General features: G+C 36.8%; 1 protein-coding gene across 1 annotated transcript in view; it reads left to right on the top strand.

Moving 5' to 3' along the window:
• Positions 1-12813, top strand: part of ZBBX (zinc finger B-box domain containing) — a gene marked incomplete at both ends in the record, with an annotated part of 181663 nt that overhangs the window by 137400 nt on the left and 31450 nt on the right. The window contains 3 exons of the mRNA XM_084232624.1: positions 2399-2552; positions 3827-3967; positions 6388-6522. Coding sequence (XP_084088750.1) covers positions 2399-2552; positions 3827-3967; positions 6388-6522 — 430 coding nt within the window. The remainder of the gene's footprint in view (positions 1-2398; positions 2553-3826; positions 3968-6387; positions 6523-12813) is intronic.

The following is a 12813-nucleotide window of genomic DNA, read 5'->3' as shown; positions in this document are numbered from 1 at the left end:
CTTCTTGCTTCTTGTATATCAATTTTCAGCTCCTTCTTCATGTTTGGGAAGTTCTCTTCAATTATTTCCTTGAATATTTTCTCTGTTCCTACATCTCTCTCCTCTCCTTCTGGGATTCCTATAACTCATATTTCCTTTCCTCATGGTGTCAGATAGTTCCCGAAGTCTTTCTTAGGTCTTTTTCCTTCGTACCTCTTCTTTCCTTTTCTGCTTTGGTTCTTTTTATTTCTGTGTCTTCAAGAGTACTTATTCGTTCTTCCATTTCATCTATTCTGCTTTCATTGCTTTTCCCAGAGTTCTTTAGTGCCTCCATTAATTCTTTGATCTTCTGCATTTCTTTTACTTCCCTCTTTAGGGACTCAATTTCATTCTTCTGATCGTTGATTATTTTTCCCTTATCATTGTTTTCCTTCATGACTTCTGTTAGTTTTTTTATCACGACAATTTTAAATTCTCTTTCTGGAAGGCTCAGAAGTTATCCAAGTTACTGTCGTTGCAATCTGGTTGGTGTTTTTCTATTTGTGGTGTGCCTTTTTCCTGAGGATTTGCTGGGTTGCATGTAGTTTTCTACTCCCTACTGCCTGTTTTCTCATTTGCCATATGCCTTGGGACACTGTGTTGTTGGTACTGGCCAGCATCTCTTTGGTGTGCTCTTTGTGGGGTTTGGCAACTGGTGGTCTAAACGAGTCATATACTGTTATGCCAGAAGTCTAGTGAGGCAGTGGTACTTTGAATATGTTAATTGTCGCTGTCACAGAATATTTCTTCCTTCTGTGTTTAATTACAAAGGTGTGTCTTGAAGTCCCACAAACTTCCCTGGAGGTGGGCAGCTGAATTGTACTCTGGCTTCCAAATCACTGGATCCCTCTGTGGTTTCCAACTTCCTGCCAGGTGGGACCAGGCTTGTGGGGGCCTTCCGCTCACCTCTAACTGCACAGGGAACCTTTTCCCTCTGGGTCCACAGGGAGCCTTCTGCTAGTTTCAAGCAGTCTTTGTTGAAGAAAGGTCCCTGTTCTAAAGTGGCGATATGGTGACACACTCTGCTGCGTGCCCGGTCTGCCCAGGTGGTGGGTGCCCGCTCCCCTCTGGGCTCGGACTGCTGGCCAGAAGGGGCTTGGTGTGGGCGAACTTCCCAGCTCACCTCTGGCTCCTCCCCGTGTCTTCTGCCAGTTTCAAGCAGTCTTTACTGAAGAATGGTCCCTGTTTGGAAATGATAATCCTAGTCCTGTCTTGCTGAGTCACCTGATTTATAAATTTTTATATAGGTTATATAAATATATTTGTGTTGTTTACTCCATTGAAATAGTCTACATATGCACTTAAATGAGAATCTTTTGGGGGAACACTTAAATACTGATAACCAGTCTGTTTATATTTTTAGTCCATCAAGAATACTTCCTAAGTTTTAGTCTTTTTCCTACTAGATTTATGAATTTTTATTTATTTTTTTTTAATTTTTTTTTTTTAAGATTTATTTATTTATATTTTATTTATACAAGCACTGGGTACAGTCAGAAGCGCGGGAGGGTGAGAGAATTCACCAGAGCCAGAGCGGGGAGCAGAGCAGGCAGAAGGACTGAAGTACACTGCTGAGGGGAGCAGCGGGCGGCAGGAGAGGTCTGCGCACCATGTGGGACCCTCCTCCGGTGGCCGGGGAGCAGCCGGGGATCGAACCGGCGCCGCAGAGGCCGCGGGCAGCTTCACAACCCAGCGCTCAACCGCTGCGCCACCGGGGAGGCCCGATTTATGAATTTTTAAATCTCATTTTGATTCTTCCACAGGGTGAGAGTATATAAAATTTAACAATTTATATTGTGGGGGAATAAGCCTATGGTTCAAATCAGCCAGAACTATATTCAAATCTTAGGTCTTCTTGTTTCTTGTGTATAATTTTCACAAATTACTTAGCTCACTGTTGCCTTAGGTTCGTACTTGTACACTTAAAATGTCAGTATTTTATTAACTTGATTTTGTATGTAGTGATGATTAGATTAATTTTATCCCCATCAGTATTTTGCATTCATCTTTGAAATTATTTTTTTGTATAGACAAAGTCACTAGTTCCAAAGTACAGAATATGAGAGAGATTCTATTTCCCAGAGTAGTTTATGTGTAAGGAAGGAAATAAAGGGAGAACAAGGAACAGGGTAATTTTGTTTCATGAACTATCTTCTTCTTTTCTTAGATTGATGACAACTTTTAAATAATTACTCTAATTGTGGTTTAAACACTTTTCAGAGATTAAAATGTATAAAAGTTGTGTTATTATTTGTTTTCACACATAGAACCTAGTCTTGATGAGCATAGAATCTGTACCAAGAACATAGTAAGTGCTTAATGAATGAATGTGTTTTTCTATACTTATGAGATAAAATAATACTTTGATTTTTTTTCCTAGCTGTTACCTGAAATAGCCCTCAGAATTAAGCCTATAAATGAACAATACCAAGGACTTGAAAGATTTTTTGTTTTTGATAAAAATGAAAGACTCAACTCACTTTCTTCTCATAGTTTAGAATGCAATTATTCAAGTACTACAATTACAATTGCAGGTAAGTTCAGACACAGAATCAGATGGTTTATGGATCAGTCTGACAATTTTTTGACACTATTTTTTAAAACTGTGCATTCATATTTTATGAAATATAGAATAATTCTGTTCAAATATTTAAAAAAAATCTTCTCTAGTCATAATTGATATTGTGTTACTTGCCATATATTTATATTTAAGGCTACTATTAGAAAATGTGAAAACAGGCCTCCCTGGTGGCCCAGCGGGTTGAGCACAGCACTGCAAAGCTGTCCTCAGCCTCTGCAGCATGGGTTTGATTCCCAGCCAGCCAGGGAGCTACTCACATGATGCGGCAGACCTCTTCTGTCTCACCTGCTGCTCCCCCTGTTCTCCTCCCCGCTCTGTCTTTGGTGAATCCTCTCACCGTCTGGTGCTTCTGGCCTGTACCCCAGTTCTTATATAAATAAATCTTAAAAAAATAAAAAAAAAGACTTGGGGCCTCCCTGGTGGTGCAGGCGGTTGAGCACCAAAACGTGAAGCTGTCCTCAGCCTCTGCAGCACGGGTTTGATCCCAGGTGGCCGGTGAGAATCCCACATGGCGAGGCAGACCTCTCCTGTTGCACTCACTGCTCCCCTCAGCAGTGTATTTCGTCAGTCTGTTTGTTCTGTTCCTCGCTCTGTCCCCAGTGAATCTGCTCACCCTCCCATGCATCTGGCCTATACCCTGGTTCTTATATAAAAATAAATAAATTTTTAAAAAGACTAAAAAAAGTAATTTTAGAATATGAGAAAACAGGACTCGAATCAGACAGGTTTCAGAATTTATAAGTGTGGCTTTTAATAAGTTAGAAAGTGAAAATATATTAACTTCACTGTTATGCATTATGTGATAATTCTTAAATGCCATCTTAAAAGACAATCTCAGAATCTCAAGATCTGTGATACTTCAATAGACACATCAACTGGTAGCTCTTTTTATCATTTCTTTAGGTTCTTGTGTATTCAAATATGTTTATTTACATACAAAAATTGTACTTCATGTTATATAACTGCATGCTTTAAAATAGTTCTATTTAAATGTGTGTATATTTGTGACTTAGCTATATTTTTAATAAGTTATATCAATTTAATTTATTGTGTGATTTTAACTTGTGTGTGACTATTATGAAATATTTTATCTTTAATAATATCTACCTCACTATAACAAATTTTCTTTATTTAGCTAAAAATTATCTAGTAAGACAATAAATATAATCAACAACATGGATTTCTTACTAAAATTTTTATTATTTTTCCCTTTTTTTTTATTTTCAGGAGATAGAGAATGGATCCCAGATCAAAGCATAAGTCCATCTGCTGATAATTCAGTTGGCTTGGGTGTTATGCTGAATGCCAAGGACACATCATCAAACACCACAACACAGAAAAAAATGGATAAGAGTGGTTACAATATGGGTAAGGTCACAGTACCATATGAATGCCTAGAAAGGCCTTATTTAGTATTTTATGTTTAGTGTTTACTAGGAATCTGAGAACTAGTCCTGTGGTTTCTAATTTAAACAGATTCATTTTAACTGACTTTCCTAGATAATTTTCTAATCCAGAAAACAAAGTATATTTATTATTCTTCTCAAAAGCATGAGTTATAGTTTTAGATATTCTCTGTAACAATATATCATGGAATAATATTTTTTAAACATAGTTCAGGATATAGTGTATATTTTTGAACAATCCATGTAAATACACACTGAATTTCATTATACTCTCAGCAAACAGTGTATTTTGTGGTAGATTTTGCATATATTTCCACTTGGTTCAAATATCGCCATTTGTTAAATGACTGTCTTAGGTTGAGAATGCTGCATGTAGCTGTGGTAACTCAATCTGTATTCTAAACCTGATGCTGAATCTGTTGATATTAAGATCTTGATTTCAGGTTGTTTTTGTGTTTGTTTGTTTTTTGCTCTCTAGGCAGTTTTAACTGTTCTCTAGGCAAAATTGCAAAGTTTTCTATTGGGTAACTCTCTAGGCATAGTAAATGCTCATATTCTTTCTACTGAGTGTGTATGGAGAATTTTGACATTACTAAAATCAGTAGTTTTATTATACTTGATTATCTAATCTTATCTGCTAAAGTAGATTTCCTACTTTATAGAGAAAAAGAAAAGACAAAAATAAAATTATCACTATAAAGTGATAATCTCAAAATAATCTCTATAAAGTAGATTTTCTAAATCTGAATCTCATATGAAGTAGCAGGATAGGACTTATGAATCAGTATAATTCAGTACACATATGTTGAGCATATAGGCACTGCACTGAGCCCTAGGTTTGGGTGGATACACAGTCATATTCCTTGACTTTAGGAACTGTTCATTTAAAGGACCATTTGTCAAAGGAGAATATTTGTCTTTTTTTGAAGACTGTATTTGAGTCAGAAATTTATACTCATGATGTGTACAATATATACGATTTAGGGACTCCCTGGTGGCACAGCAGTTGAGGGCTGTGTTGCCAAGCTGTGTGCAGCCTGGACTAGGGTCCCACATAGCATGCAGACCTCTCCTGCCGCCCGCTGCTCCCCTCAGCATTGTACTTCGTCAGTCTGCCTGCTGTGCTCTGCTCTCTGCTTTGGCTCTGGTGAATTATCTTACCCTCCCACACTTCTGACTGTACCCAGTGCTTGTATAAATAAATTTATATATATATATATATATATATATATATATATACAATTTATACATTTCTTTTACCCAAAGTTCTAGGATTAGGCTTAGCACAGGTCCTTTCCATATGCATATATGTTGAGAATATGCCAAATATAAAAGTTTTTTTAAGTGAAAAAAAAAAGTCCATTTTGTGATAATTTTGTTTTTGTCTTTTGTTTTGCTCTAGAATGAGGTACCTTTTCCCACATCAAAATCACACATCAAAAATGCTATTTGCTTCTTTATGAGGCACTCAAAGGAAGTGTTTAAGTCATTGTATATGAATTAGAAACAAATTCATATGCATTGCATGCAATGAGGAGTTTGTTACTAGCATAAATCTTTTTTTTTTTTTTTTTTAGCATCAATCTTAAAAACAAGTAACTGTAAACGGTAGTTGAAGCCATAGACTGTTACATGTGGTGGTGGTGGGTAGAGAGGGGTTGCTGGTGAGGCTAGAAAGCCCCAGGGAAAATACTAAAATGTATCACATTTTGGGGTGGAACAACTGATAAGAAATATAAATGACTGCAGAAACATCTGCAGATTGGGCCTCCCCTGGTGGCGCAATGGTTGAGCGCAGGGCTACTCCCCTCAGCAGTGTATTTCGTCCTTCTGCCTGTTCTGTTCCCTGCTCTGGCTCTGGTGAATTCTCTCACCCTCCCGTGCTTCTGACTGTACCCAGTGCTTGTATAAATCAATCAATCAATCAATCAATCCAAAAAAAAAAGAGAAACATCTGCAGATTATTGGGTCTTTGATCTTTGGGAGTCAGTGTTTCAGATTCAACATTTGGGGTCAGTGTTTCGGTCCCTACCAAGCCATTCTTCCAGAAGGCTATTGTGGTCCTCCGAAGGTGGAGGCCTCCAGCAGCAAATCTCAAACAAGAGAAGTTCAGAGGCTTTGCAAGTTACTGAGAGACTGAATCTGTTCCTGGTTTTGCTGCTGTTTCAACCTGGCAAGGAAGTCAAAGACCTGGAGCTGGGTGCCTTGCTGAGCTGCGAGTGTGGCCTTTTGTTGGGCCCTTCAGCCACCTGCTGTTTTGAGAGTCAATTGTTTGGTGCTGTGCTGGGGCATCTTGGCAGCTCCAGGAGCATTTCCTGTTGTGCCTTCTGTTGTCTTTGTGAGTTAGAACCTAGCGTAGAGTCTGGCTGCTCTGTGCTGCAGGTCCACAGAGGCAAGAAGATGCCATCCTGGGCATGTGGCCTATTGTTCGGGAGAGGGGCACCAAGTCCTCTGTGGCAGGAGACACCATCTTAGCTGCTTTTGTTGAGGACTGGAAAACACTGGACATTGCTTCGGGTGAGATAAATGACCATTTTTGTCCTCAGTAACTCTTTGTTTTTCCCTGGCTTTTTAAATAAATCCCATTGTTGTTGCTGTTTCCTGAGCTTGCGTAGTCTTGCAATTGTGCATGGGGGTGAAGAACTCAGACAGTGACCAGTAAATTATTCAGGTAGTAAGCGTTCTTAGCCAAGTGAGCATCATTTAGTGCCCCTTGCTGCCCTGTATGATAGCCAGATGCCTTGAAATAGAAATTTGGGGTTAGCAGTCAAATTTAATAATTTATAATATAAGACATTTCCGAAAATATATACTTTAGGTGAGACAGTGCCAAACACTGGTGATAAAAATAAGCCCTTGTTCTGGTAGCCTGAGAGTTTAGCAGTCAGTGCAGAGGTCCTCACACATCAGTGGAACTAAATCATCTTGGAAAGCTGTTGTAAAGTGATTTATAAACCTGATACTAACATATTTAGTTTCATTAAGATTGAGATAAGATTCAGAAATTTTTATTTATTTTATCAACAATTCCATTTTATGCTGATGTAGTCAGGTCAAGAACATCATTGAAAAAACTGGTATATAAATGTGTAAACATAAATTATATGTTTTATAAAAGGACTGTGAGCAGCAGTCCATTTTGGAGAATGATACATAATTAATAATATTGCATGTAATCAAGTATAATAGAGGTAGTTATACATGCAGTATTTTCAGCAATGTAGATAATAAAACGATTGCATTGACATTGAAAAATATAGATTTACAAGGTGTTAGAGACAAAATGACATTTCAGCTAAATTTGAAAGAGTTATCATGGCAGAGAGAAATGTGTTTATCAATAGAGATAGTGACATGAAATTAAATGTTTCCTCATTGTGCTACAAGTTATAGAAATCTTATATTCTGAACTGATAAGTTCTTTATATACTATTTCTTTAAGAATTTTTAACACTGAATGTGAAAACATGGTAACTGTGAAATACATGTTTTCACAGTAAATCTGTCAATTCTACCCACCCCCTATCAAAGCTATTCCTATTTTGCCCACACCCCATCTTATTATCTCTCTAAATGATAACACTGGGCATGTGAAACTAAGGAGCTATCTTAATTTTCTCTTACCACATCCTATTCATACATAAACCCTGCAGATTTAACCTCTAAAATCGACCCCAAATTTATCTACTTCTATTTTTATTGATTAAGATGAGCCCAAGTCAATTTCCCATCATCTCTCACTTGTCTCCAATTTCACTTTTGCCTCTCCCCAAAATATCTTGCTATGATCAATTTCCATCAAATTCTACTATTTATAGTCAGTGAGCAAATTGCTTATATTCAGTAATCATAAAATGTGTTTACAATTGATAGGAAGTGAATCATAATATCCACAAATTTAAATCATAAATTGTGCCATTCTTATCTCCTGCTTAAATGTATTCTATAGTCTCTTAAAGAATCTGGAAAAAATATTACTCACTTTGCCTTCCATAGCACCACAAGAGTTGGTTTTGTGCATCTTTCCTAATCAGCATTCCCCCACATTGCAGCACACTGGCTTTCTATTGCACCAGGACACACACTTGTTAATTTCTTTCTAAATGTTCTCAGTTTCCTTACTACTTTAAATACTTTTCACATAATTGATTCATTTTTTAAATTTTGTTATGCTTTATTGTGATAATGTTGTTTGGTAAAATGGCATATGACTTAGGGGTTCATACCTCTTCAGAAGTATTTTTTTTAAGGTTTTTTTTTTTAAGATTTATTTATTTATTTATACAAGCACTGGGTACAGTCAGAAGGGCGGGAGGGTGAGAGAGAATTCACCAGAGCCAGTGCGGGGAGCAGAGCAAGCAGAAGGACCGAAGTACACTGCTGAGGGGAGCAGCGGGCGGCAGGAGAGGTCTGCGCGCCATCTGAGGCCCTCCTCCTGTGGCCTGGGAGCAGCCAGGGATCGAACCGGCGTCGCAGAGGCCGCGGGCAGCTTCGCAACCCAGTGTTCAACCGCTGAGCCACCGGGGAGGCCCTTAGTATGGTTTTGATTGGTATTTCCCTGCTATAAGTGATGACTGGTATTTTTCAAGAGTCTATTGGCCATCTGTATGTGTTTCTTGGAGAAATGCCTGTTTAACTCTTCTGTCCATTTTTTTTTTTTGATGGCTTATTTTCTTTTGTTGTATGCATTCTTTATAATCTTGGATATCAATAACTTATCAATGCATAATATGCATATATTTTCTCCAATTCATTAGGGTGATTTTTTTTTTCACTTAATGCTAGTTTCTTTCATCATGCAGATGTTTTTGAATTTGCTATAGTCCCATTTGTTTATCTTTACTTGTGTATCTTTTTCATTGATGACAAATACACAGAGACATTGTGGAAGCCAGTGTCATGACTGTTTTTCCTATATTTTCTTTAGTTTACTTTATGGTTTTAGGTCATACATCCATGTCTTTTACCCATTTTGAGTTGATTTTGTATATGGTATCAGATAGTGGCCTGGTTTCCCACTCTGACATATGATCATCCAGTTTTCCCAATACCAATTCTTTCCTATCTCCAATGTATATTTTGTACTTTGACTTCTTTGTTATAGATGAACTTTCCATGTGGCTGTTCTGTTGTTGTTTGTTTGTGGGCTCTTAATTCTATTCCATTGGTCTCTATGCCTATTTTTTTTCTAGTACCTCCGTTTTGATTACCATAACTTTGTATTACTGGTTATTTATTTATTTTTGATCAGCATCACTTTTACTAATGGGGGTCTTTTGTTATTCCATATGAGTTTTATAATATTTGCTTTTATTTGAAGAATGCTATTGAGGCCTTGATAAGGAATGCAGTAGATCATTACATTGCTTTGAGTAGGATTGTCATTTTATCAAGTTAAATCTTCCAGTTTTTAAGTAGAGAATACTTTCCATTTTTTTGCTCTCTTCTATATTTTTTAATAAATTCTAATAGTTTTCATTGTATATGTCTGTCACCTCCTTTGTTAAGCTTACTTCTAGGTATTTAATTCTTTTCCATGCAATTGTAAATGGGGATTTGTTTTTCTAGATTTATTTTATTCTAGCTCATTGTTTAGTTCCGGCGTGATTTTTATTTTTTTTAAGATTATTTTTTATTTAAACAATAGCTGGGGTGCAGGCCAGAGGTGTGAGAGGGTGAGAGGATTCACCAGAGACAGAGTGGGGAACGGAGCAGGCAGACAGATTCCCACAGTGGGCATGCCATATGGGAATGTCCCTGGCTAGCCAGGAATTGAACCTGAGCTGCAGAGGCAGCGGACAGCTTCACAGCACTGTGCTCAACCTGCTGTGCCACCTGGGAGGACCTCAGGCATGATTTTTTAACGCTGATTTTACAACCTGACAGTACTATATTGATGTATTATTTCAATAATTAGAGTCCTTAGGGTTTGCTATGTATACAATGATGTCATTAGCAACAGCAATAGCCTTACATCTTTCCCAATTTGCATTTATTTTATACCTTCCTCTTGCAAATCGCTTTATTTTTTAAAAGATTTATTTATTTATTTATACAAGCACTGGGTACAATCAGAAGCACGGAAGGGTGAGAGAATTCACCAGAGCCAGAGCAGGGGGCAGAACAGGCAGAGTGACGAAGTACACTGCTGAGGGGAGTAGCAGGCGCGGCAGGAGAGGTCTGTGCACCATGTGGGACCCTTGCCTGTGGCCGGGGATAGAACTGGTGCTGCAGAGGCTGTGGGCAGCTTCGCAGCCCAGCTCAACAGCTGTGCTTTTTTCACTTTAGTTAGGATTCCCAATACTATGTTGAATAGTAGTGGTGAAAGTGGATCTGTGTCTTGAGCAGATCTCAAAGAAAAATATTTCAGTCTTTGGCCATTGAAAATGAAGTTAGTTGTGGATTTGTCATATATCATCTTTATTATTTTTAAATATGTTCCATCTTACACAGACATATGGATTTTTATCATAAATTGGTGTTTTATCTTCCAGATGTTCTCTCTGCATCTAGGTGATATGATCTCATGATTTTTATATTTTCTTTTGTTGATGTGGTGAATTATTAATTGAACCAAACCTTGTCCTTGTGTTCCTGGAATATATCCTATTTGGTAATGATGAATTGTTTAATTCAATTTTTTTATGAATTTGTTGAGGATTTTTTCCTCTGTGTTGATCCTGAATGCTGTTATGTAAATTTCTTTTTCAGGGATGTCTTCTTCTGCTTTTGGTATCAGAATAATGTTGACCTCATAGAATGTATTTGGAAGCATTTCTGCTTTCTGAATTTTTTTGGAATAGTTTTAGAAAGACAGGTATTAATTTGTCTTAGAAGATTTGGTAGAACTCACTAGTTCAATCATCTCGCCCTAGATTCTATTTTGGAAAATTTTGATTACTGTTTCAATTTGCTTGCTTGCAATTGCTATGCTCAGGTTTTCCGCTTCTTCCTGATCAGTCTATAAAGTTGTATATCTCTAAGAAATTATCCATTTTATTTAGATTATTCAGTTTACTTATATATAGATGTTTATAGTAATTTCTAATGATTTCTGTATTTCTGAAATGTCTGTTATAACTTCTTTTAGTAATTCTATGCATTGGAATTTTATCTCTTATTTTTTTCTTAAAGAGTCTAAATATAGACTTACTTATTTTTTTTAAATAATGAATTTGAATTCATTGGTCTTTTGGACTATCTTTTTTTAATTTCTATTTCATTTATTTCTGTTCTAATTTTTATTATTTCTTTCCTTCAACTGGATTTTGGTTTTATTTGTTCTTTCTTTTTAGTTCCTTAAAGTGAGAGTAGGCTTAATTATTTGAGCTCTTTTATGTATTTTGATGTGTGCACATATTGCTCTACACTTCCCTCTTAAATTCTATAGCTGTGTCCTATAAATTCTAATAGGTTGTATCTTCATTTTTATTGTCTCAATGTATCTTTTAATTTCCGCATTAATATAAAATAGTCATTCAGTAGTGTACTCTACAATCTCCAATTGTTAGTAGTTTTTCCTGAGTTTTTTTTTTAAGATTTATTTAAAAGAGTCGGGTACAGGCCAGAGATGTGGGGGGTGAGAGGATTCACCAGAGACATAGTGGGGAACAGAACAGGCAGATTGACTGAAATGCACTGCTGAGGGGAGCAGCGGGTGAGACAGGAAAGGTCTGCTGCTCCATGTGGGTTGCTCTCTGGCTGGCTGGGGATTGAACTCATGCTGTAGAGGCTTCAGATTGCTTCACACTGTGGCACTTAAACCTTTGCGCCACCAGGGAGGCCCCATGATTTCTTTTCTTTTTTTCCATTGAGATCTAGTTTGATATCACTGTAATCAGAGATGATTCTTAATATGCATTTAGGCTTTGTCTCATAAATTAATGGAACCTTCTTTTGTGACTCAACATGTTGTCCATCCTGGACAGTGTTCTGCGTGCTCTTAAACTCAGCATTTTCGGGGTTGTAGAGTCATTTAAATGTTTAGTAAGCCCATGTAGTCTAATTCCTCATTTAACACTGTTGTTTCCTTATTGATTTCCTCTCTAGTGATTTACTGTCTGTCCACTGGTAAAAGTGGAGTATTGAAATCTCCAATTTTGTTGCTCCTAATGTCTGTTTTCAGATTTTTAAATATTTGCTTACATATTTTGAGTGTCCTTATTTTGTTTGTATACAATGATAGATGTTAATATTATATAGTATTCTAATCCCTTAATTTTTATATAATTTACTCTGTTTCTTGTTACCTTTTTTACCTCAGCAAGTCTTTTTTTCTGATATAAGTATGACTCTCCATGCTTTTTTGTTCCCCATTTGTCTCTAGGGCCATTTTTTAAAATTTTACACAGGCTCAAGCCTGTGTATCTCTGGTGTTTACATGACTTTCCTAGACCTAACAGAAGCTTGAATTTTTATGATCTATGCCTGTTCTTCGATGATTTTAGTCCATTTACATTTAGGATTATTATTGTTATATGAGGATTTGCTATTGACATTTTGTAAGTTTTCTTGTTCTACGTTTTTCTTTGTTGAGATATTGAGTGATTTCTTCTCTTCTTAATTTAAATATTAGAACCCATTTCAACATTTCTTAAGAGGAGATCCAGTGTTGGCAAGTTGTGTTAGCTTCCACTTGTCTTGGTAGACTTTATTTCTCCTTCATCTTAAGGAGAGCCATTAGGGTATTGTATTCTTAACTGTCAATTTTTATATGGAAGTATTTTGTATATACAGTTACATTCTCTCCTTGTCCATAGAACTTACTGTGAGAAATCTGATGTCAGTCTATTGGGAATTCCACTACAG

The sequence above is a fragment of the Talpa europaea genome (assembly GCF_964194135.1).
Source record: "Talpa europaea genome assembly, chromosome: 4".
Classification (NCBI taxonomy): Eukaryota; Metazoa; Chordata; class Mammalia; order Eulipotyphla; family Talpidae; genus Talpa; species Talpa europaea.
The sequence above is the reverse complement of the archived record's forward strand: the minus strand, read 5'-3'. Positions and strand labels throughout refer to the sequence as shown.